Genomic DNA, 23,279 nt, shown 5'->3' with positions numbered 1-23,279 from the left:
CAGCTGGGCTGGGGAAGGGTGAGGGTTTGGGGGCGGGCGCTCTGGAGCCGCAGGAGGCCCTGGATGGGTGCCCCACATCGTGGCCAGCCGCAGCTGTGCTCTCCCTGCGGGGAGCATCTTCCCTGGCTGTCAGGAGCAGGGAGAGGGGGCCAGATCCAGGCGTGGGGGTGGTGGGGTGCTTGTGGCCCCCACCCCGGGTCAGCTGCGGCGCCGGTGGGAGGCAGCTGCACTGCTGGCGGGCTCCTGTCCCGGGAGGGGGCTGCGGCTGTGCTGCTCCATGCTCCCCCCCTCTGCCCTGGATGCTTGGCCCCAGGCCAGCATCCCGGTCCTGATAACACCCAATCCTAATAACACCAGCATCCCGGCACCAATAAACCCAGTCCTTGGGCAGCGGCCGGTGGCCTTGGCTGCCTTCAATACAGGCTGTGGCCAGGAATAGCTCCGAGACCTGATTCTTCCCCTTATCCTTTATTCAGTTCTGCAGAGTGGGAGAGGACAGACACATTTTTCAGGACAGCCTTGGCTCTGGCAGGAGCAGGGGGCAGCTCAGGTCGGTCCCGTGCCCCAGTGCTGAGCGATGCTTGATGGGGGGTGCCTCCCATGAACCCCCAGACTGTGGCTGCAGCAGAAATTCACCTAAATGCCGATCAGAGCCCATAAATGAATTTTTAAGGCAAAGGAAGCTGGGAGCTGCCGGCAGCTGGGCAAGCAGGGAGTGAAGAACTGGAACGGAGAATTTTGTTTCTTTAAATGTCATGTTTTTTTAAGCTCATTTTTGCACTTGGGTTTGGCGAAGCTGAGAAGACTTAAGTGACAAACCAGCTGTCCCCTGGCACAGCGCGGCGCTCGCCCAAGCAGACACCCACCCACCGCCTCCAGCCCCCCAGCACCGTGTTTGCAGCAGGGATGCGGCACCGCACGGTGAAGCGGAGCCCCCCATACCCCTCCGGTGTCAACCCTGTGACCCCACAACCTCCAGCTCAGCCCCAGGGCATCGTGTGGGCCCCAGCACCTCCTGAAATTGGGGTGGACCAGGGGCTGCTGGTGGGGGGCGACGCGGAGGTGTTGGTGATGCTCCCAGAGGGACAGACGGGCTGTGGCGATGTTGTGTCCGTCGGGGATGCTGCAAGGCAAACCTGTGAGGGTGCTGCTGGGTGGGTGGGCGTCCCCCAGCCCTCCCCGCCAGCCCCCTGCCCACCCCTGTGGGCAGCGGGACCCTTTGCACTCACCCAGCAAGGCTAAGCCCAGTAGATGGGGATGACGCTGCAGAGGATGCTCGCCGTGGTGCCCAGGAGGGAACGATCAGCCAGGGGCATGGCGAGCCTCTTCTCAGCCTGGTGAGAAGACAGAAAGAAAAACGAGGCAGCAGTGGCACGATGCTGCACCCCATTTCTTCATCGGGGGGGCTGCATGAGCCACCGTGCCCCGGGCATTACCACGTTCCCCCCACGCCTCATCCTGCCCCAGCCAGTGCTGAGTGGGGTGGCTGGGGCTCACCTGCCGGCGCTGGAAGGTCTCAGCGATGGTGTCCAGCCCTGGGATGTTGTCCTTGTCCATGTGGGTAATGTAGCAGGCGCGGTGGAGCTGGGATCTGTAGCTCACCAGCAGCTGTTTGCAGACAGACCCGCATCAGCTCAGTCCCATCACCCCTTCCCTGTTCCCCCACCTGTGCAGGGCTCCCTGCTTACGTTCTTGTAGTCATAGATGATGGTGGCCGGGTTTTCATCCCCGCCATCCAGGTAGAAAGTGGCCACATCCTCTTCCAAGGCCGATCCTCTCCACAGCCCCATCTGCAGGACCTGGGGGATGCGAGGGGGGGGAGCTGACCGCCTGCGGCAGCCGCTCCCCGGGGGTGTTGGGGGTCCCTACTTACAGCATCGGCGTGCCACTGGTCCGCACGCAGCCACATCAGCAGGGCGCCGGCGATGATGACCACCAGCAGGACCACCACCACCACCACGATGAGGAGGCACTTGAGGTGGTGGCAGCTGAGGAGCTTGCGGGGCAGGTAGCAGAGCAGGCGGGGCACGAAGCACAAGGATCGCTTGAGGCAGGAACAGCCGGGGCAGCCGGAGCAGCTGGGGCATTTGCAGCACCGGGGCATACAGCACCGGGCGCATTTGGTACAGCAAACGGTGCAGGGCCAGCAGCAGCAGCCTGGCTTGCAGCATCCCCGGGGGCAGCAGCCCTTCTCCGGGTCCTGCAGGCATGGGAAAGGCGGAGAACTGGGGTGAGTGGGAAGGAGATGGGACCTGGGGGATGCAGGTGGGCTGGGGGTGGGCTTGGGAGCAGCTCCCATCCTGCTTCCCCTGAGCTCTGGGGATGCAGCATCCCACAGGCTCTTACTCCATCACACGTGCACCGGTGCCTCGCCAGGATAAACCCCGTGCAAAGCATCTCTGCTGGGTGCAGGGACACCCTCAGTGTGACCGTGCCACCCCACCGTGGGTCGCAGGGACTCACCAGCAGCTCTTCAACCACCACCTGCTTCATGCTGCTCTCCATGGCTGCCTCCTCCTCCTCCTCCCAGCCTGGGCTGTCCCACAGCAGCCAGGGCAGAAGGCTTTATACTGGGGCACTGGGGTGGGGAACAGGGCGGCCCCTGTGAACAGATTCGTGGCCCTGGTGTGCAATCGGGCTCTGGCGTGCAACCCACTTCACTTGTGTTTGCTGACTGCCTTCCCCAGGGCTGGATTCCCCTGGGAACCCGCTGGTCAAGGAGCTCTGAGGGCACTTGTCCCCGAACATGGGGGCCTCTCTGCTGCCCAGGAGCGAGGTGTCAGGGCCAAAGCAAACCCTCCTGCGTGGGTTAGAGCTGCCCTCCAGGGTGGAGCATCCGGCACTGGCCGCAGCCAAGGCGAGACGTGGCTTGGTGCCCGTGTCCCTTTGCCAGCTCGGGCACCTGGAGCTGCTCGAGGTGGGCAAAGTGCAAACGGGACATCAAAGCTTTCCCTCAAACTGCAAGGCTGGGGCAGGACCGGGGTCACCACAGGGTGGGGACGCGTCCCCGGACCACGGCCAAGCTGGGCGCTTTGCAGCCTCGGTCCTGAGGATGCTCGGGCGCCGCGGGGGCTCATGTTGCCGGTGCTGGGGCTTTCGGGGCTGCCTTTGGTGAGGATTTGCTCAGGGTGAGAGGGGTCCCAGCCTTGGCGTGGTGCAATCAGCAGGGCAGGGTGGCACTGCTAGGCCTTGGTCTTGGCTGGACATGAGCCTCTCCTGCAGTTTGGCCCAGGCTAGGACCTCTCCAGCCACCCCTGGGACACCTCCTTGTGCCCCTGGGGCCCCAGACTCTTGCAGCTGGGTGTAGGGCGAGGGTGTGCACCCCGTGTTGCACACTGCCTCCTGTCCTAGCGTGTTAAGGAGCACGGGAGACCCTCGAGTGGCTCCTGACTGTTTGCTCTCTGATACCATGTGCAGGAGAGGCCATGGGAGCCCTTATCGCTTTCCTCAGCTGCGTGCACCCTTCTCGACCTGGGTCCTCGCCAGGGTAACGCAGGGTCAGGACATTTCGGGAAGCAGAGCTGCTGGCCCCGTGTCAACACATGGCAACGTGCAGCTTCCCTCCTGTTCCCAGCAAAGCGTCAGCCCCCGGGAGTTGCGACCCTCCTCGCTGCCCATGGCAGTGGCTATGGGGAGAACCCCGAGTTAGGGCCTGTTGAAAGGTTAAATCACGCTGCCAAGCACCACTGTGCTCCTGGGGGGGGCTGGCTCAGGTCCTCCCAGGGTCTCTTTTCTCCCTCCCTGCCCCACTGATCCCCAATTCCCTGGTGCAGTGCTTGGAGGTGCCCCCCAGGGGTGTTCCCAGCTGCTTTGGGACAGAGGAGCTCCAGCTGCTGGGGATGGGGAGCGGATGGGGGATGGAGAGGAGCTGGAGTAAGCGGATCATGGTGTCTGCGGATGCCCTGCTCAGCCCAGGGCTTGGGTCTCACCAGGGATGTGGCACAGTCCCTCTGCCCCCATCTGCACATGGAGGGGACAAGGATGGGGACCTGTCCCGGAGGGGTGTCTCTGGCCCCGCAGAGGTGCTGGGGCTCTCTGGGTGCACTGCCCGTGCCCATGAGCTGGAGGTACAGAGGATGCCTGCGCCATCTCATCCTCCCTGCCTGCAAACTGGGAGGGCTCAGGTGGGGACACTGCCCATGAGCTTGGAGCATGGTGTGCAATGTGGGGGTGCGTGCCGCTGCCTGGGGGAAGGGGGGTCTGAGCCCTCCCGTGCTCCTTGCCCAGGGCTGGACTGAGCACACCGACACGAAAGATGCATCTACAAAAGATGCTGGACCCCGCAGGGAGACATCCCTGGGGTACAGTGCTGCCTCTCCCCGGCACCCCAGGAAGACGAGAGCCGCACTCTGAGGCAGGCACACAGGCTTTACTTTGCAGACAGAAGCACGAATCCCAAAGCAAATCCCACTTCTTTATTGCAAGTGCTGTGGGAAAGCTGCGGTGCCAAGCAGCTGCGGACAGAGCACCCCGACAGCGGGGCGGCTGCCCCTGGGCCGCATGCACGATGGAGCTGTGGAGGAGGAGAGATGCCCTGGCACTGTCCTGCTGGCATCCCGCCTGGAAGGCAACGCGGGCAGCATGGGGACAGTGGCATCCCCATCTCGCTGTCCCGTCCCCCTGGGTGATGACCCCAGCCCACGTTACGCCCAGTAGACAGGGACGGTGCTGCAGAGGATGTTAACGGTGGTGCCCAGGATGGAGCGGTCGGCCAGGGGCACAGTGTTATCCCTGGCCTCCTTCATCTCAGCCTGCAGGAGAGAGAACGGGGAGGGGGCTGCCATCCTTGGCCACCAGTAGCCTCCCCTCCAGCAGACGCTTGCCACAAGCCCAGCAGTCCCGCACTTTGCCCCAGCTGCCCAGGACGCAGGGTCTGGGCTGGGCTGACCCCCCCCGCTCACCTGCCGGCGCTGGAAGGTCTCGGTGACGGTGTCCAGCCCTGGGATGTTGTCCTTGTCCATGTGGGTGATGTAGCAGGCGCGGTGACGCCAGGACCTGTAGCTGACCAGCAGCTGTTTGCAGACAGACCTGGGTCAGCTCAGCCCCATCCCCGCCGCTGCCACCCACCCCGTCGTGCCCCGTCCCCGGGGCCACCCGTGTACCTTGCTGTAGTCGTACACCACCATGGCGGAGGCGTTGAGACCATCCCGCACGGCAAACATCCCCGTCCTTTCCTTCTTGCTCATGGAGAGGTGCTGGGGGGTCCCTTCGCCATCCAGGCCATGGATGGTCATTCGCAAGACCTGCCAGGCAAAGTGGGGGTCAGGGAGATTTCCAGGGTCTAAACCCCATCCCTGCAAAGCACCGGTGGCCGGTGCCATTCCCAAACCCGTCACGGAGGCTGGTGGCACCGTGGCTCCCTCCCCAGCACTGCCTCACCGTTTCGGCGTGTGTCTCGGTGATGTGCAGCCCCAGGAGGAGGAAGGCGACGATGACCACCACGAGGATGACCACCACCACCACCACGATCAGGAGGCACTTGAGCTGGTGGGGGATGCAGGGCAGGCGGGGAGAGGCCGTGTACCTCTGGGGACACAGGGGAACACCTGGCTGAGCTCCAGGCGTGGGGCCGGGGAAGGCAGCCGGTGCTCAGCCCTATGCCAGCCCCCCAAGCGAGGTGATGGGTGCTCCTTACCGGAGGTGCCTCCTCCATCAGCGCCTCTTTGGAGCTGCCGTCCATCTCGCCCTCCCTCGCCGAGCGTCTCCTGTCCCTTTGCCAGCTGGAGCCGGGGGGATTTATAGTGGCCCCAGGTGGGTGGGAGGAGGCTGGGGCTGCCCTGGCTGCCAAGGTGCCACTTGTTCTCTGTTTGCTGAGCCTGGAGAGGAGCCGAGGAGAGGGTGTGAAGCCTCCAAGAGCCCTTTCCCAGCATTTGGCCGGCAGCGTGGGGGGGCCAAGGCAAACAGCGGGCAGGCAGAGCGTGTCCACCCTCCGCACCCAGCCCCGGGCTCCGGCCGAGGACCCAGCACCCTTAGCACGCATCCCCGCGGGTGCTGCACCCCTGGTCCCTGCAGTCCCGTGCATGGGCAGCTGCGGCCCCCCCAGTGTGTGGAAGGAGCTGGCTGGGCTCATTGTTGGCCGGGAGCGCCGTGCCTGGGACGGGACGGACGGGTGCCCAGTGCCTCCCGCCACCCAGCAGTGCTCGCTGCCAGGCCAGGCAGGGAGCTGGCGCGGGCAGCGCTGCAGCACGGGCACCCGGGCGAAGCAACGGGGTGGGAGAGCCACAGTGGCATCACCCCTGCAAACTCCTGCGGGTACCCCCCTATCCCCAATCCTGCTGCACCCCGAGAGCACCCGGCTCCCAGTGGCTGCCCCCCAGGCGTGCAGCCCCGTGTTTGCTCGCCCGCATGCTGGTGAGGACATGCGTCCACATGGATGCTCGTGCTGTCACTCAGCTGCATCCCTCCCTCCCTCCCTCCCTCCTTCCCGCAGCACAGGAGCATGGTGCGCTGCAGAGCAGCGGGTTGGATGCCGGCAGCCTCCGCCACCACCGTCGCTTCCCCTCTACGCTGAAATCCTCAGGGAAAGAGGAAAAGGCTTCGCCGCAGCTCCTGGGCACAGCAGGAGGAGAGGGAGCGGCTCCACAGGAGAAAGAAGGGCTAGGCCAGGGCGATGGAGCTGCAGCATGGGAGGAGGATGCTGAAGGGCCAGCTCTCTGCTCTCCTCCTCCTCACCTTGGCCTTGCTCTGGCTGCCGGCGGGGGGTCGGCGGCCCCCCCGGCCACCCCCTTGCCCGCCGAGCTGCTCCTGCACCCGGGACACAGCTTTCTGCGTGGACTCCAAGGCCGTGCCCAGGAACCTGCCTCCCGAGGTCATCTCACTGTGAGTACCCAGGCAGGAGGATGGGGACGGGGCCAGGGATGGGGGCAGGTCACGTCCCCGGGGTGCAGGGCAGGCAGGGGCTGCTGGCTGCCCTGGGGTGTCAGGGACAGCTTCTTTCTTTGTGCTGCATCGGGGGCAAGTGCGTGGCTGTGTCAGGTACGGGCAGTGTGGGGGTCTTGTGGGGGAAGGAGTGGGCTGGGGACACCCCGGGACCGGTCCCAGTGTCCTGCTGTCCTGCAGCAGGTCTCCTTGCACACGCAGCCATCCATCAAGTGACGGATGGAGCAGGGCTGCAGCCCATCCCCGCCGTGCTCCCTGTCTGCCATGACCTTGGGGACCAGAACCCCAAGGGGACACGGCTGGCAGGTCCTGATGCATGGTCCCTGGGGGCACCGGAGCCTTCCACGGGCATGCGAGTGTGTGCGAGAAGGATGCGTGTGTGTGCACGCACACGCAGCTGTGTGCGTGCATGCGCGTGCATGCATGTGTGCATGCGTGTGCACTCAGGCCAGGGGGTGCTGCAGGGCGTGGGGATGTGGAGGGTGGGTGCCAGCCCCTAGGGGATGCTGTGGGTCCCCTCTGTGCCACCCCCAGCAGGCAGGATTGCTGCTGGGGCTGCTCTCCAAGGGGCTGCCCCCTGCCCAGCACCCCTCCCCGCTGAGCAGGGGCCGCAGGGTGCTGTGCTGGCATGCACCAGGGATGCTGCTGATGGGCACAGGGGTGACAGAGCCCCCCTGCTGCCATCCCCTCTCCCCCATAGCCCTGAAGCTTTGTCTTGCCGGCAGGACGATGGTGAACGCAGCATTCACGGAGATCCGAGAGGCAGCCTTCGCCCACATCCCCTCGCTACAGTTCCTGTACGTCTCCCGTGCCGGCGGCCTGGCACCCCCGTGCCCCCACCCCCGTGCCCATCTTGCCCAACCGTGGGTGCTGACGCCTCCCCCCGTCTCTTTGCAGCCTGCTGAACTCCAACAAGTTCACGCTGATCGGGGACAACGCCTTCGCCGGCCTCTCGCACCTCCAGTACCTGTGCGTGGGATGGGGACAGGGACACGGGGATGGCCCAGGGGAGGGCATGGGGAGGGCGGGGGTATCCGCAGGGTCCAGTCCCCTCGGGGCGGCCGTGCCACCATCTCCTCCCACCCCAGGTTCATCGAGAATAACGACATCCAGGCGCTCTCGAAGGCCACTTTCCGTGGGCTCAAATCCCTGACCCACCTGTGAGTACCGGGGGTCCTGCGCTCCCCAGGGACACGGGGGACAGCTCTTGCCCCTTCACTGCGGCCAGGGCTGTGTCAGCTCCACGGCCCCTCTTTTTCCTCAGGTCCTTGGCCAACAACAACCTACAGACGCTGCCCCGGGACCTCTTCAAGCCACTGGACATCCTGAGCGACCTGTAAGGCTGCCACAGCACCGGGGACCCCTGGGACACTGGGATGGGGAGAGGGTGACATGCCAGCACTCGGGGTTCAGGCAGGGTGCTCTGCTCATTCCGGGCTGGGTGCTGGGGGTGATTCGGTGCCGTCCTTGGCAGGGACCTCCGGGGCAACACGCTGGCCTGTGACTGCAAGATCAAGTGGCTGGTGGAGTGGCTGGAGAGCACCAACACCACAGTCCCCGCCATCTTCTGCAGCAGCCCCGGGCAGTTCGAGGGCCAGCGGATCCGGGACCTGGCACTCGGTGACTTCCAGTGCATCACCACAGGTAAGGGATCACGGCCACCCCTCACCCCACTCCCGGGCACCCGGACCCTCATCGCCGCCTCTTCCCCCAGACTTCGTGGTGCACCAGGTCCTGCCCTTCCAGTCGGTGTCGGCTGAGCCCTTCACCTACGCCAGCGACCTCTACGTCGCCCTGGCTCAGCCCGGCGCCAGCAGCTGCGCCGTGCTCAAGTGGGACTACGTGGAGCGCAAGCTGCGTGACTTCGACCGCATCCCCGGTAAGGCATCGGGACTGGGGTCCCCTCCCAGGTTGGGACCCCCCGTTTGGGTGATTTGGGAAGGGCACGGGCCCAGCGTAACGTGGTCCTGCTGGCAGCTCACTCGGCAGTGCACTGCAAGCCCATCGTGGCGCAGAACCAGCTGTACGTGGTGGTGGCTCAGCTTTTCGGCGGCTCCTACATCTACCGCTGGGACACCGCGGTGGACAAGTTCATCAAGATCCAGGACATCGACAGCCAGAAGACCCGCAAGCCCAATGACATTGAGGCCTTCCAGATCGACACCGACTGGTACTTTGTCATCGCCGACAGCTCCAAGGCGGGCTCCACCAGCCTCTATCGCCTCAACCAGAACGGCTTCTACTCCCACCAAGCCCTCCACGCCTGGCACCGCGACACTGACGTGGAATACGTGGAGAACGACGGCAAACCCCGGCTGATCATCTCCAGCAGCTCCCAAGCCCCCGTCATCTACCAGTGGAACCGGGCACAGAAGCAATTCACGCCCCAGGGGGAGGTGGGGGAGATGCTGGATGTGCAGATGGTGAAGCACTTCAGGGTGAAGCGGGACCAATTCCTCTGCCTCAGCCGCTACATCGGTGACTCCAAGGTGGTGCGATGGGAAGGGCAGCGCTTCATTGAGCTCCAGACGCTGCCGTCCCGCGGCTCCATGGTGATGCAGCCCTTCTCGGTGGAGCAGCGGCAGTACCTGGCCCTGGGCAGTGACTTCTCCTTCACCCACATCTACCTGTGGGAAGAGGAGAAGCAGAAATTCGTCAAGTTTCAGGAGCTGTCGGTGCAGGCACCACGGGCTTTCCGCTACGTGCCGGCTGCCGATGTGCAGCTCCTCCTGGCTCCCAGCTTCAAGGCCAATACGCTGGTCTACCGGCACGTGGTGGTGGACCTCAGCCTCTAGCAGGGAGGCAGAGCCCGGGCTGCCCACACAGCCCCGATGAGGATCTCGCCTTGTCCTGCCCGAGGACACGCATGCACCCGCCAGCCCCTTCTTCCTGCCCGCAGCCGACTCTGCCCCGTGGTTACAGCCCGGTGCCCTCCTGGCCCCCCACATTCACCCACTCCTCAAATTGCCCCCAGGGCAGCACCCAGCCCCGCAGCCCCGCTGTCAGGGGGTGCCACGGGCCTCAGTTTCCCCCCTGCACTCCCAGCTTCCCCATGTGCCACCCCCTCCAGCAGCCCGTGGGGTGCAGGCAGGAGGGTGGGACACCCTGCTCTGCGGCACCGGCTGGGCTGGCAGGGATACGGGGGACACGGGTGCCTCTGCCCGCTCGGGAAATGGGCTGGCGGCTTGCGGCAGGGAGGTTGGGGGACACAGGAGTGGGGTGGTAGGCAGGGATGTGCACAGGCAGGGCCAGACTGTTGGGGTTAAATGGGGTACTCCCAGGCTGATGGGGTGCTCCAAAGTGGATGGGATGCTTGAGGCCGGCAGGATGCTGCCGAGGCGGTGCCACCACCCGCTGAAGCAGGGCTGGCCTGTTCCCATCCCCCTCCGTGCATGTCCAGCAGCTCCCCCTGCCCTCGTTCCCGCTGCCGGGCAGGACCCAGCGTGCCAGCCGTACCCGAGGTGTACGTGCCCGCTGAAACGCTCCCCACAATAAACACACTGTGACACCCGGCCCTGCCTGTGTCTGTCCACAGCTGCCGTGTGTCCAGCCGCCCTGCGTCCCGCTGTCCAGGGGTCCCGCTCCAGCTGGGGTCCCACAGCATCCCTTCCCTTACACAAGCCCCGCCAAGCCCAGGAGCGGGGAACCCCTTGGTTTTGGGTCCTCCAGACCCCACACATGGCTTGCCTCATTTTTTTGCTGCAGATGCCTTGTCTCATGGTGGTGGGGGAAGCAAGAGGTGTTTCCCCAGGGAGGAGAGTCCCAGCTGGAGCCTGCTGCACCCCAAGCTGCACCAGCACCCAGCAGCCACCCAGCTGGTTTTCCAGGGGAGCATTTCCCTGTCCCCCAGGTACATAAATATGCATGTGAAAAACCACCAATTAAGCTCACAAATAAAGATCCTCTCAAAGGCAACAGGCACCCCGGGGGCACAGCTGGCTTTTGGGAGCTGGGTTTGACCTTGGTGGCTGCAGGACCTGAACCTGGTCCCTTCCCTGGTGCAGCCCCTGCAGCCAAATCCAGCCCTTCTCTGGGTGCAATGCAGGGCCAAGCACCCAACCCTAACTGGTGCTGCAGCGTTTGGCATTGCCAAACTTCTCTGCCTCGGTTTCCCTACCAGGAAAAAGGGCAGATTTTAAAGCCAGGTGGGAAGCACAGGGAACAGCTGCAGAGGGGTGCTGGCACCCCGACAGTGGCTGGGACTGGGATGGGGGAACCAGCGTGCCCTGGACCTCTGCAGGTGATGCCAGGTCCAGCAGCAAGGACTCTCAGCCCCGCTCTGACTCGGGAGGAGGAAGAGCTGCTATTTTCTCCCGAGAATCTTGCAGGGATCCGCGCCTGCCGCAGAGCCCTGGCCCTGGTTCAGCAACACGCCCAAGCGGGTGCTTAAGGTTAAGTGCACATGTAAACCTAGGTTAGGTGTGCCAGGGAGGGGGTTTTGCAGCAGCTGATGCTAAACCCTGCTGAATCAACACATCAGGGTGGTGCCTGCACCTCCGACTCCCTTGGCATGACCCAGCAGCTCTCTCACCTCCACCCAAACCCCCAGCTCCGGCAGATCTGCCCTCTCTGACCTCTTGCACCCCCGGGATTGGGGTGGGGGGGTCTACACGTCCCATGCTGTGGGCATACCCCACTTGAGCATCACACCTCCAAAACCAAAAGGAAGTCCCAAGAGTCACACCTCCAAAATCAAAAAGATGTCCTTGGAATCACGCAAAGGGTATTTCCCTCGTTTTCCTGCCTCCTTACTGCTTAAAATAAAATAAAAAAAAATTAAAAAAAAAATTACTTTGGTAAGCAAAGGGACAACACTACAGGCCCCACCGCAGTACTGGGGTGTTGCCCTTTTAAGGGCCATCGTGGCCGTTTTAAGCGCGCGGCCGCGCATGCGCGGAGCCGGTGGCTGCAACATTCAAGTTGTTACATTCGCTTCCGGCCGCCGCCGCGGGTGGTCCGGGAGGGGGCGGGGGGCCCCGGGAACGGGGACCCCGGGAAGAGGAGGGGGACACACAGGGCCCCGCCCCCACCATGGTGTCCTGGATGCTTAGCCGGGTGATTGTGTGAGTGTGGGTCGGGGGGGTCCCGGTGCACCCCGGGGGGGGGGGGGGAGTTCCCGGGGTGGTGCCCACTGGGGGGGGGTGGGCTGCAGGACGGGGGGTGCCCGTGGGAGATGAAGCGAGCCCCGCCCCGCTCCGGGGGTCTCGGTTTAACGGGACCTCCTCCCTCTTCTCCCAGGGGTCGCAACCCGCTACGGGGCGGGCTCAGCGGGGCTGCCCCAGGCGGGAACTGGGCGACCGGGGATGTGTTTGTACGGGGGCCACCCGCTCCCCCCCCGGGGGTGGGTAAATGTCTCGGTCCCGGAGCCGCTGCCGGACCTCTGCCCGTCCCGGGGCGGGGGCGAACTCGGCCCCGTGCATCCAGCACCCCGGCGTCCTGGCTCCCGAGCTCTGGCCACCCAGGCTGGGGTGGCCAGTGGCCAAGCGAGCCCGAAGGGGTCCCTCGTGGGGAGAGGGAGATCCTGCAAACTGCGGGGTGGGTAGCAAGGAGGGGTGGGGGGCACCCACTGCCCCCCCTCCTGGGTGAGGTTAATGCAGGAGGCGGCCGGGGTGAGCCTGGCTGAAGGCAGGCGCGATGCCATGCTGCAGGTGGGCGATTTCCCAGCCGGTGGCTCGATTTCCCAGCCGGTGGTCCGACTGCTGCGCCCGTGGCCCGCAGCCGGGCCAGCAGCGGCTGAGTCACCGGGCCAGAGGTGCGTGTTTGGCGATGGCACCTCGCCCACGTGCTGCGGGGACAGCGAGGCCCTGAGTGCCGGGAGGGAGGTTGGTACCCAGCATCGCTCTGGTAGGGATGCTGGCAGGGCTGGATCCTCCCTTCAGAAGGAGCTGAGCCTCCCGCTCCGCCGCCTCGACAGGTTGGGCCGGTCCCCACGGAGGTGGGTGAGTTTGTGGGAGTGATACCGTGCTCGCAGCCAGCTCTCCGGGCCGCTGCCATCCCTTTTCCCAGCAGCTCCGGGGCCGGCATGGTGCTGGAGGAGCTTAAGGCCAAGCTGCGGCGCTGGGGCAGGCAGCTCGGTTACTCTCTGCTGCTGCTGCTCTATGCGGGGTGGCCCGCATGCCTCACACCTCCGCTCCGTTACAGGCTGGTCTTCGGGCTGCTGTACCCTGCCTATGTTTCCTACAAGGCTGTGAAGACCAAAAACATCCGGGAATATGTGAGTAGGGTGCCTGGGCAGCTCCTCCCTGTGCTCGAGCCCCGGGCTGACAGGCTCGCCCACTCCTCGCAGGTCCGCTGGATGATGTACTGGATCGTCTTTTCGCTCTTCATGGCCACAGAGACCTTCACTGACCTCCTCATCTCCTGGTGAGGCCGGTGTGCGGGTACCGCTGCTGCGCGGGAGCGGGTCTGTCAGGGTCCCTGTGCCCTGGGGGAAGGAGGGGGCTGCCTCCCCCACTCTCTCTGCAAGGAGAGGGGCACAGGCTGTGCTGCTGCCTGCCCAGCACCTGGCTCCAGGCAGACCCTGCCTGGGGTCTCCAGGCCTGGTGCTAGGGGGAAAGGCAACATCCCTCCTGCAAGGGAGCAGGATGTGCCCTTGAATCCCCCCAGCATCTGCTCACCCCCGTTTTTTTCCTCTCTTTCTGGCAGGTTTCCCTTCTACTACGAGATTAAGATGGCCTTTGTCATCTGGCTGCTCTCCCCCTACACCCGGGGGGCCAGCATCCTCTACCGCAAATTTGTGCACCCCACGCTGTCCCGGAAGGAGAAGGTGAGGGCTGCCTGGCTCTTGCGGGGGGTCCCACCTGCCCTGGGGGGCTGCCCAACGGCTCGGCAGGGCTGGTGATGCCGTGGGACATGGTGCTGTGTGTACTCAGCACCGCCACGGTTGTCTCGGCAGGAGATCGACACGTATATCATCCAGGCCAGGGAGCGCAGCTACGAGGCGATGGTGCGCTTTGGCAAGAGGGGCCTCAACATGGCAGCCACGGCCGCGGTCCAGGCGGCCACCAAGGTACCGGGAATGGGGCGGGCTGCTCCGCTTCCCGAAGGATGTTCGGCTCCAGGGATGCCGGGAGGAAAGTGTCACCCCAGCATGGTGCCCTGGGTGGTGCAGGTGTCAGAAGAGGGGTCTCTGGGTGCAGAGCCCTGCCCCGTGGGGTTGCATCGCCGTGGGCTGTTGGTGCCTGACCCCAAGTTTGGTGTTTTGGGGTGCCCTGGTGCTTTGGGGTTTGTCCTGTGGGGCTCACTTCCCTCCTTTCTGTGTCCCTCCCCCAGAGCCAGGGCGTGCTGGCCGGGCGGCTCCGCAGCTTTAGCATGCAGGACCTGCGCTCCATCCCCGACGAGGCCCCCGTGCACTACCAGGACCCCCTGTACCTGGAGGAGCAGGAGAGCCGCAGGCAGCTGCTGGGTGAGCTGGGGGGGTGGATGACAGTGGTGGGGGGCTCGAGCGAGGCCTGTGGTGGGGCTGTGCTGGGAGCTGTCGTGTGCCCCCCTGTCCCCAGCCTACAGCATGCCCTCGGCCAGCCAGCAGCACGAGAGTGAGACGGAGGATGAGGAGCTCTGGTCAGACTCACAGGCCTTGCCTGAGCCTTCATCCTGGGACCCCAAGCACCTCTCCCGCAGCCGGAGCCTGCGCACGGTGAAGAAGGTGACGTCGGGCAAAGAGGTACCGTGGGGGGGGATGTGGCGGTGTGGGGCTGGGACAAGGGGGACCTGACCCATCCCTCCCCCTGCCCAGGGCTCTTCCCGGCTCTTGCGCAGCCGGAGCAGGAAGAAAGCGGCTCCGCCGGAGCAGGACAGCTAATGGCCCCCGGGAAACCCTCTGCCAGGAGTCTTAACACGAGTTTGCTGCTGCCGCACCAGGAGGGAGCTACGGTTCGTGCATCCCCGGGGAAGGGGCTCCCCCCTGCATTACACTGCAAATCTGCACCCGCCCGGCTGCACTGTGCACCTCCAGCTGCCTCGCGGAGGGGAGGGCAGCTCGGCCCCCACGCTGCTCCCGGCCGTGCCCCCTCCCAGACCTCGCTGCTGCAGGTCGGCGCCGGCGCCTCTCCTGCGGGGTCCTGTCCCATTCCCCCACCCCATTGAACACTACTGGTTCTGCTGGAGCTCCCCTCTCCTGCAGCCGTGATGCCTTACTCCCCACGTTCCCTCTCCCCTGGGAGGTGGTGAGGGGCTCTTCCTTGTCCCATCTGTCTTCTGAAGCCAAAGACACAGCCCCTGGCCAGGGCTCCCCCCCAGCTGCAGGCTGACCCCCCCCATACTTGAAACCTGACCGTGCCCTGCCCGGCACTATGTGGCTTTTAATGTTCTCCCCTCCCAGACAGGGGCTTTTGTACATGGAGAAATAAATGTTACTTCAGACTTTCAGAAATAGGAGTTGTCCCCTTTGCTTAAATGCTGTCCCCTTCCGCAGGAGCTGGGGCTGTGTGGGACCCTCTGGGGGTACATCGGGCCGTGGGAGGGTGCAGTGCCCAGTCCCTGTGGTGCAGAACAGGACTGGGGGTGCAGGGAGATGGGTGCTGGGGTGCAGGGATGTATCTCAGCCCCTCCTTGCAGTAGCTGTGTCCCCCACAGTGTGGCAGCAACAGCCATGGCCCCGCTGGGATCCCAGGTCCCCCGGCACACGGCCAGGGCTGCAGGCAGCCGTCCCTGTCGTGGCCGCCAGCCCTGGCTTGTCCTGACGGCCCCAGCCATGGGCAGCTCCCCTCTCCCTGCTGGGGCTCCCCGATCTCACCCGGGGGGGTCTCAGCTCACCTTTGCTCCTTCCCCCGGGGAGTTGTCCCCTGCCTGGGGGGAGGACACGAGGCACAAAGCCTCTTGGGGCAGGGAGGGTGGCACAAGGTGACAACGCTGCTCGTGTTGCCTCTCCTGCCCCCGGGAGCCCTCCTGTCCCCTGGTGCCCCGCTCCCTGGCATCAATCCCCTTGCTCCCAATCCTTCCTGCCCTCGCCCCTCAGGCCAGCTTTATTTTTAGCCCCTGGCTTCTTTCTGCCTTTGGGGGTCTTCCCAGGGCAGGGAGAGCATCTCCCCCTGCCTGCAGCCCCCCCCCCCCCCCCCCACCAGAGGAGGCAGCGGTCCCAGAGCAGAGCTGGGCAGGGGGGCGGCTCGGGGCAGGCAGAGGTGTTGGAGCAGATTAGGTGGAGGTGGCTGGATTAACCATGTAAAACTGTCTCAGAGATGATTACCTAAAGCAGCAGAGTAGGAAGGCTGGGTGGGGACAGCACAGGGGCCAGGGGGCTGGCTGTAATCCTTCTAAAGCCTCTTAGGGAGTGTGGTTCCTCCAAGGATACAGCCCGGGGAGGCTGCTGGGGCTGCCTGCCTGCCCTGGGTACCGGTGCTGGGATGCTGAGCTGGGTAGTGGGGTTCCCCCAGCATGGGGGCTAGGGGGGGACTGCAGCCCCCTGACTCCAGGGGTGATCTGGGGAGGCTGGGGACATGCTGCGAGTGAGGCAGCAGCAGCGATGGAGCCTGAGCATCGTCTGTCCCCAAGATGGGAGGTCAGCGGGGACTGCTTTCTTTCCCAGCTTGGGGAAACTGAGGCACAAGCACCACTGACTTCTAAGATAGAGCTGGGAAGGGAACCAGGAGTCCTGGCGCCTGACCCCTGTTTTGGCAAGTGTCCCATGTATTCCCTGGAGAGAGAAACCCAAGGAGGGGGCAAAAGCTGCCCCGGGGTGGTGTAGCTCATCCCCCCGGGGCCGAGGCAGCCTCCTCCAGTGCCAGCACTGACCCCAGCTGTGTCAGCTCACGGGTCTGTGCCAGGCTGCAGTCAGCAAAGCTGTAATCTCCCTCGGCTGGCAGCACCCCGGCCCAGAAATTAGGTGGCTGACCTGAGCTCGCCCAGCCACCATGATGGTCCCCTCCAGGCATGGAGAGGGGGGCTGAGCCCTGGCTGGCACTGCTGCGGGGTCCCCCAGTCTCACCCCGGCGCAGGGTCTGTCCCCACTGGTGTGGGGTAAAGTGTACCCCCGCGGTGCAGGGGGGTCGCATGAGGTCATGTAAGCTGGGCGGCTCCTGTCCCCGTAAGCAGCTTCCCTGCTGGGAAGGCATTAGTGGGAGCGAGGGTCAGGTCGCTGCCCCCGGCCGGTGGCTCCTGCCAGCCCGCCCCACTGTGCCGCCTGGCCACCCGCTCCCCTCCCAGGGCTTCCCTGCTCTCCTGCCTGCATCCCTGAGAGCTGGCAGGGGGATGGAGTGAAGCAGGTGTGTCCCCTCTCCCCATGAGACAGGGACAATTCTGGTGCTCCATGGAAGCAAGACACTAAACCCCAGGGGCAGCTGGTGCCCCTGGGACAAGCACTGCCCGTTCCTGGTGGGCAGCAGACCGGAGACGGCATGAGCCGGTGCCTTGGCACCGCCAAAGGTCAGTGCTCGGGGGCTGCCGTGGCCGGGCGCTGTAGGGGGTGGCAGCCCTGGCCCTGCTCCCTCCCTGGGGAGCGACAGGTCGCAGGGTGGAGGGGGCCGTTACTTATTAGCAGGATCTGCTGGCTGGACCTCCCTGGGGAGCCGCTGGTTGCTTTGGGTGCCGTCCCCAGTGCCCCACTGCGCCCACCCCTCAGCATCCTCGTGCATCCACCTGTGGTGCTGCTGGGGCCGGGTACCGGCTGAGCCCCCCCGAGCCTGTGCTGGTGGCACTGAGTGACCCAGCCACGCTCCCCCAGCCTCTCCATCTCCCTCCCTGCCCCTTCCTCTGCTCATTTCACCCCACTACAGCCAACCTGGGGGCTGCTGCCCTCCTGGAGGTGGGGGGGGTGGTGATGCTGGTGCCTTCCCTGGGGCTGCCTTCATCCTCCCACCGTGCCGCAAGCTGGCTGTTTTGGGGGTCCCTGGTAGAGCGGTACCCTCCCACAGGCTAGCCCCTCTGCAGCAGGGGTTTCTTGCCCCTGGTTCCTGCCAGGATCCCCCCATCCCTGGCCCCCTCTGACCCTGCTGCCTGAGTCAGCCGTTCCAGGCAGGAGCCATGTGAGGCCGCGCACACATGGCTCCCCGTGCGGCACAGTGCTGTATTTTTAGCAGACAGTATCAAAAGCATAATTATGTCTGTTGTTTAAATGCAGCCTCTTTTCTGGCAGCCCCGGGGAGCTTTCAGCTGCCTCCCGCCGCAGAGGGCAAGGAGGCGTGATGTGGAGCTGCAGGCAGCGCGCTGCCCGCGGGCAGGGGGCTCGGCCAGGCAGGGGCTGAAAGCCCCCCGTGTCGCCACTGGCCAGGTAAGACCTTCCTCCCCCATGCTGGGGCAGGGAACACACAGAGAACCTCTTTTTCATCCCCCTCAACATGTCCTCAAATGCACACCTGCCCCAGGCTGCCATCACCCCGCTGGTGAGGAAAAGGATGGTGAGGAAGAGGAGGGCAGGTGGGAAGTGCCATGGCAGGAGGGGCCAGGAAAAGGGGTGTTTGAGGTGATGGGTGTGCGGGAGGACACGGCTGAAGGAATGCTGCGTGTGTGTGTGTCCCCACCACACACAGCCGCCTGTCCCCCCAGGGACCCGTCTGTCCCCAGCCAGCCCTGTTCACAGCCTGGCCCTGCCTGTGCTGGCACCAAGGACGATTCCAGCTCCGTGTCCCAGGGCTGGAGCTGCATCCCCGCCGTGACACCGGTGGGGGCACAGAGGCTTTTACCTGGGGGTTTTGGGCACCGTGCTCGGGGGGTGCTGGGGACCCTGCTCCGGGGACCATGAAGCATCACTGAGCATCGGGGGAAACCGAGGTGCTGCCTTGCTCTGGCAAGAGGAGCTGGGCAGCGAGCGGGCAGGAGGCTGCCCATCGTTCGTGACTCTCTTCTCCCCATGCCAGGAGCCGTCCTGCCCCATCGCCTGCCCAGTGCCAGCCTGCCCATCACCATGGCTGGCCGGCGGCGGGGTGCCCCGGGAGTACGGTGGGGACAGAAGAGGGGCCCAGGCTGAGGGCAGGAGACCCCGGCTGCTCCCAGGTAGGTGCTGTCGGGACCCTGGGGGGAGCGGGCAGCAGGCAGCTGCCTGCCCTGCCTCTCCAGCGTGCAGGTGGCAGAGGGCTGCCGGTGTCCCTGGCTGCCATCCTAAGCCTTTGGCCCCTGGGAGAGAGCTTTTAATTACATCAAGGTATTTGAAGCTGGGCGCTGGCGGTGGGCTGGGTAAACAGAAGTCCTGGGTGGGTGGCGCGGAGCCGAGGGGGTGGCACAGGACGGGTGCTGTGCCCCCGCACTGGGGCTCGCTGGGACAGCTCGTCCTGCCTGTCCTCCCCCGGGATGGGAAGGAGGGATGTGGGGAAGGGAGCATCCAGCACCATCCATCACCGGGTCCTGCATCTCCCCGCCGTGCGTGGGGCTGGCACGCATCTGCCGGCATGGGGGGCACCGGCAAAGGTGGGTTGGGTCCGGGCAGCTGCGACATCCCCCAGGCCCCTCTCCGACAGCCGGTCCCTCCTGATGGGGACGAGCTGCCTTGCTGCCTCCATGTCCTTTCCCTATGCCAGCCTTCACCTTGAGGGCACGCAGCATCCGAGAGCTGCCCAGAGAAGGGGAGACCCATGGTGCCCCCCCACCCCGCAGGCGGTACGATGGGCAGGGGGGGTCTGGGGTGCAGCCCCCAGCCTGGGAGAAGCAGCTCATCTCTCCCCAGCAGCGAAGCGAGCAAGATTAGCGATGCTTACTCACCTCCCAAGGGGAAAGCGGGAGATTAGGGCCGGGAGCAGCGACCGACCCTGCGGCGGCGGGGCCGTACCGGTGGGGCGGCTGCCCAGGCCACGCCGTACCGAGAGCCAGGGCTGGAGGGGAGCGCAGGCTGCCAGAGCAGTTGGGCTGTGGCCCTAATTCCCAGAAAGCCGCTCGTGTGGGAGTGAGTGTCCTCCCGTGCCCTCCGCTCCGCTGCAGCCTCCAGACTCCTGAAGGTTTGACGTGGGTTTTTTTTTCTTCTTTTCTTTTTTTATTTTTTTTATAAGCACCGGGTGCAGATTAGCAAAAGCTCTCGCGGCCATTGTGCCCGGTGCTGGGCAGGGGGGGAATGGGGCTGCCTTCCTCTGCCTGTGCCCTTGTCTTCCTCACCTGTGCAGCGGTGGAGGCAGGTAGGTGCGTGCTGGGCTCAGTGCCGGGGCTGGGAGGAGGAGGAAGGAGGAGGAAGGAGGAGGAGGAGGAGGAAGGGCTGGGGCTCTGTGGATGCAGAGGGAGCTGGAGGGGTCTCTAGGCAAGCCAGAGAGGGGGCATGTTTGGTTCATTTTGCGTGAGAAAAAGGGTTGGATTTCAGGCTTCTTTCCCACCCAGAGGTAGCTTGTGGGTCTGGGGGCTGTGACGCGCTTCCCTGGGGTGCCTGGGGCCGGCCCGGGCAGGGGACATGGGCACTGGGGCAGGGCTGGCATGCTCCTTGGCTCCTTGGCTCCTTGGCTCCTTGGCTCCTGTGCTGCCGGAGCATCACTGGGGTACCAGTGAGCCTTTTGCACTGGGACCCCCGTCCGTGTCCATCCCCAGTGCTGGAGCATCCCAGGAACCCCCTGCCCCATGTGGCCATGCATCCCCCTGTGGTCCCAGGGGACACCGTGGGGACAGCATCCCTCCAACCCGCATCCTCGCAGCATCTCTCCCCATCCTCCAGCATCGAGCGGGTCAGGGATGCCAAGGTTTCTAATTCGGGTGCTTCCGCCCTCCCGCAGCGTCTTTCTGGCCAGTGCTTGGCTCGTGGGTGTTTGCAGTCCCTCTGCTCGCCCTTTGATTTAAGGGAAAAACCAGGGAGATTGGAGCTCTGGGCCCGGCTGTGCCAACCCACCAAGGCAGAGCCTTCCTGCCTCCCCGGGGCAGGGGGCTTCTCTCCCAGCAAAGCCTGAGCTGGCAAAACTCAAGCCCAGCCTGGACCCCCCCTCCCAGTTTGCCCTGGGGGACCCTCCGCGGGTCGTGCCGGGACAGGCAGGGAGCAGAGGAACCCCATCTGGTGCTGCTGTGCCGCGGGAAGCAGGCACGGAGCCCGCTCCTGGGGACCGGGTGGGACAGTGGCCAAGCCCCAGAAGAGCTTGCCGGCAGCGTGGCTGCCCCACGAGGGCTGTGCTGGCCCCAGGGAGGCTTTTTGAGGGCCTCGGGCTCCCCGGCATGGTAGGACCACCCACGCTACGGCTAGGAGCTGAAGGCAGCCGGCACAGTGGGGTGCAGGGAGGGTGCAGCACCCAGAGATGCTGCCCCAGTGCAAGGTGGGAAATTCCCTTCTGTCCCTCCAGCATCCCCCTGATCTCTGCCCTCTGCCCTGCCCCAGCAAGGGCTTCTCATGGCTCCCTCCTTGATGCTTGCCAGCATCAGGGTGGTGTGTCCATCCCTCTCCCCTCCTCGGTTGCTCCATTGGCACTGCCGCAACGGTCCCGATGGCCGTGGGCATCCGCTGACCCATCCGGCCATGCCAGGATGCGGCAGACCCTTGCCAGCATCCCTCCCGGCTGCCAGCTCCCGCTCCAGCCTTGCTGGAGCCATCATCCCTAGGGAGCGGAGGGAGGGAACAGGAAAAGAGTTTGTCTTTCAGCACCTTCTCATCGAAGGAAGGCGCGGGCTCGCCCATGCCCCGAGCCCTGTCTGGGTCCCCTCCCTGTTCCCTGGCACCCAGCGGGTGCAGCGAGCAGCAGCCAGGTGCTGCGGCCCCCCGAACCCTCCCCTTCGCAGCAAGTGGGGCCAGAGAGGATCCCGCTATGGGTTCAGCCATGCTGGAGGTGGGATGGGGACCAGCGGATGCCCGCTGGCATTGCAAAGGGTCCCCTGTGGCACCCAGCGCCCTGAGCCACACCGTGCCCCGGCCAGCAAGGGTTAACCATGGCTCCTCGCTCCCAGCGGGGCCAGACCGCGCAGCAGCTGCTGAACTGTAACGAAGCCCGTGGTCTGATGTTAATCACGCTGCTCGGCTCACGCGGGCCGTGGCCTGCCTTCACCCCATCGCCTTGCGCCCCGGGCCCTGCCAGCCCCCGGATGCCGAGCCGTGCCGAGCTGTGCCGGGGGAGGCTGTGCGGAGTGGCTGCGGTTTATGTAAGGCGTGCGAGCTGTGCGCGGGGTGGCCCTGGGACACACGCACGTGATGTAAACCTGCCTGGCGCTGCTGGCGTCAGCCCCCCTCCTCCCCAGTCGCTTACTGGGGCGTCCACCCGGGGGGATCCCTTTGACCTGCTCCCCTGGGACCGCTTCCCTGTGCACCCGGCTGGAGCATCGCCCCCCAGGAGTGGGCAATGGGGTGCTGGGAGCTGGTGGGTTTGGGGTCGGTGTGTCTTGGTGCTGGGGATGTGCATGTGCGGAGCACTGGTAGGGTGATGGGTCCCGGTTCTTGCCCAGTGGTTGTGGGGCACGGCCAGGGTGTCTGCAAGCCCGGTGGGCTGCAGGGCAGGGGTTTAAGTGCCCCCAGGTACTCCTCAACCCTAGGCAGGCGGTGGCATCAGGATGCTGTCATAGCAGCCTCCTGCTCCAAGTTAGCCTTTCGGCACCCTTGGATTGCGCCCTGCCCCTCCCGCCTGGCTGTCTCCCGGCAGAGGAGCTCTGCCTTCACCCCAGGCAGCCGGAGGAGGGATGCAGCAGGGGGACAAGACTCAGCCATGAGACAGGGCGACCTTGGGATGTTGCACAGTCAAAGTGGCAGCATGGGTTGAAGCCAAATCCTTCCTGTTTGGGCAAAACTGGAGGGGTCACGAGCCCCGGGGACCCCTAACCTGTGGGGGTGGCCATGTGTTCCATGCCAGGCGTGCCACATCCAGCCCTCCCCGGCACTGAGGCTGGGGTGCTTGGCCCATCCCGGCATTTCTCCCATCCCAGTTTCGCCCAGAGCAGGCGGCCAGCGTCTTTCATCGGCAACGGGGCGGCTCGGCCGTGTTGCCGAACAAAGGGCGCTTTCTTCGTGCGGGGGCAGAGCACACCTGCCCGCCTTGGCACGGCTGCCGCTGCCTGCGCCGGTGCCCCCGGGGCTGGGCGGTACTGCCGGCACCTCACCGGCTCCTGGGCGTCAGCAACCCCAGCAGCTCGGCCGCCCGCCCAGTCGCTGTGGGAGCCGGCAGAGGCTGCACGCTCACAGGGAGCAGAGCTGCCACCGCCGCCTCGTCCTCCATCGCTCGCCCCAAGATGCTCAAGGCTGCCTAGAGCTGGGGGAAGGTCCTGCTCGCCGCTGCTCCTCTGGGTACCCCTCTCCCTGACCCCCCCAGCACACCAGGAGTGCTCATAGGACAATAGGCAGGAGGAGCACGGAGCCCCCCAAGCCAATGGATCAAAAACTCCAGCTCCAGCATTCGGAGAAGAACGTCCCCAGGGCCACCCGGGCGGCTTTCTGCCTCCTCCAGATCCCAGAGCCGGACCCCTTCAGCCTGTGGGTCTAGGTGCTCCTGCCCACCTGGCTTCGCCTCTCCGGGACCCAGTGCTGCTGGCGGAGACGCCCGCTTGTCCTCACCGCTGCAGGGGAGGCGGCGGGGTCCCCGATGGACCCTCCA

The 23,279-nt window shown here is 65.3% G+C and overlaps 4 protein-coding genes across 7 annotated transcripts in view; 2 read left to right on the top strand and 2 right to left on the bottom strand.

Moving 5' to 3' along the window:
* The window catches only part of REEP4 (receptor accessory protein 4), a 37,686-nt gene extending 22,442 nt beyond the window's left edge, over window positions 1-15,244 (top strand). The window contains exons 2-9 of one of the 4 annotated variants that reach the window (XM_075074790.1): window positions 11,843-11,942; window positions 13,021-13,093; window positions 13,166-13,242; window positions 13,525-13,645; window positions 13,775-13,888; window positions 14,152-14,284; window positions 14,379-14,542; window positions 14,615-15,244. In XM_075074790.1, the coding sequence (XP_074930891.1) occupies window positions 11,911-11,942; window positions 13,021-13,093; window positions 13,166-13,242; window positions 13,525-13,645; window positions 13,775-13,888; window positions 14,152-14,284; window positions 14,379-14,542; window positions 14,615-14,680 (780 nt within the window). In that variant the 5' untranslated portion in view covers window positions 11,843-11,910 and the 3' untranslated portion in view covers window positions 14,681-15,244. Of the gene's footprint in view, window positions 1-11,780; window positions 11,943-13,020; window positions 13,094-13,165; window positions 13,243-13,524; window positions 13,646-13,774; window positions 13,889-14,151; window positions 14,285-14,378; window positions 14,543-14,614 lie in introns of those variants that run through there. The other 3 variants (XM_075074791.1, XM_075074789.1, XM_075074792.1) reach the window with 3 other exon arrangements.
* Window positions 458-2,532, bottom strand: LOC142048017 (surfactant protein C-like). The gene is made up of 6 exons (XM_075074500.1): window positions 2,464-2,532; window positions 1,874-2,200; window positions 1,689-1,799; window positions 1,498-1,608; window positions 1,230-1,334; window positions 458-1,123 (listed from the first exon to the last, which is right to left on the bottom strand). The coding sequence occupies exons 1-5, from the start codon at window positions 2,503-2,505 to the stop codon at window positions 1,239-1,241; spliced, it is 687 nt and encodes a 228-aa protein (XP_074930601.1). The 5' UTR covers window positions 2,506-2,532; the 3' UTR covers window positions 458-1,123; window positions 1,230-1,238.
* On the bottom strand, window positions 4,496-5,922 carry LOC142048070 (surfactant protein C-like). Its single transcript, XM_075074596.1, has 5 exons — window positions 5,636-5,922; window positions 5,380-5,526; window positions 5,103-5,243; window positions 4,902-5,012; window positions 4,496-4,751 (listed from the first exon to the last, which is right to left on the bottom strand). Exons 1-5 carry the CDS (start codon window positions 5,678-5,680, stop codon window positions 4,644-4,646), a joined length of 552 nt encoding a protein of 183 aa, XP_074930697.1. The 5' UTR covers window positions 5,681-5,922; the 3' UTR covers window positions 4,496-4,643.
* On the top strand, window positions 6,427-9,980 carry LGI3 (leucine rich repeat LGI family member 3). Its single transcript, XM_075074787.1, has 8 exons — window positions 6,427-6,819; window positions 7,605-7,676; window positions 7,777-7,848; window positions 7,968-8,039; window positions 8,144-8,215; window positions 8,354-8,523; window positions 8,594-8,758; window positions 8,857-9,980. The coding sequence occupies exons 1-8, from the start codon at window positions 6,611-6,613 to the stop codon at window positions 9,672-9,674; spliced, it is 1,650 nt and encodes a 549-aa protein (XP_074930888.1). The 5' UTR covers window positions 6,427-6,610; the 3' UTR covers window positions 9,675-9,980.
* Window positions 15,245-23,279: the final 8,035 nt, after the last annotated feature.

The sequence above is a fragment of the Phalacrocorax aristotelis genome, chromosome 24, assembly GCF_949628215.1.
Source record: "Phalacrocorax aristotelis chromosome 24, bGulAri2.1, whole genome shotgun sequence".
Taxonomy (NCBI): Eukaryota; Metazoa; Chordata; class Aves; order Suliformes; family Phalacrocoracidae; genus Phalacrocorax; species Phalacrocorax aristotelis.
Note: the sequence above shows the minus strand (reverse complement) of the source record. Positions and strands in the feature narration are given on the sequence as shown.

Excerpts from the sequence above, each read along its gene's own strand:
- LGI3 (XM_075074787.1), top strand. The coding sequence starts at position 6,611 with ATGGAGCTGCAGCATGGGAGGAGGATGCTGAAGGGCCAGCTCTCTGCT. Across the intron at positions 8,216-8,353 it reads CTGGACATCCTGAGCGACCT|GGACCTCCGGGGCAACACGC; the intron begins GTAAGGCTGCCA and ends CGTCCTTGGCAG. Across the intron at positions 8,759-8,856 it reads TGACTTCGACCGCATCCCCG|CTCACTCGGCAGTGCACTGC; the intron begins GTAAGGCATCGG and ends TCCTGCTGGCAG.
- LOC142048017 (XM_075074500.1), bottom strand. The coding sequence starts at position 2,505 with ATGGAGAGCAGCATGAAGCAGGTGGTGGTTGAAGAGCTGCTG. Across the intron at positions 1,609-1,688 it reads TCATCTATGACTACAAGAAC|CTGCTGGTGAGCTACAGATC; the intron begins GTAAGCAGGGAG and ends GTCTGCAAACAG. Across the intron at positions 1,335-1,497 it reads AGACCTTCCAGCGCCGGCAG|GCTGAGAAGAGGCTCGCCAT; the intron begins GTGAGCCCCAGC and ends TCTTCTCACCAG.
- LOC142048070 (XM_075074596.1), bottom strand. The coding sequence starts at position 5,680 with ATGGACGGCAGCTCCAAAGAGGCGCTGATGGAGGAGGCACCTCCG. Across the intron at positions 5,527-5,635 it reads TGATGGAGGAGGCACCTCCG|AGGTACACGGCCTCTCCCCG; the intron begins GTAAGGAGCACC and ends CTGTGTCCCCAG. Across the intron at positions 5,013-5,102 it reads TGGTGTACGACTACAGCAAG|CTGCTGGTCAGCTACAGGTC; the intron begins GTACACGGGTGG and ends GTCTGCAAACAG.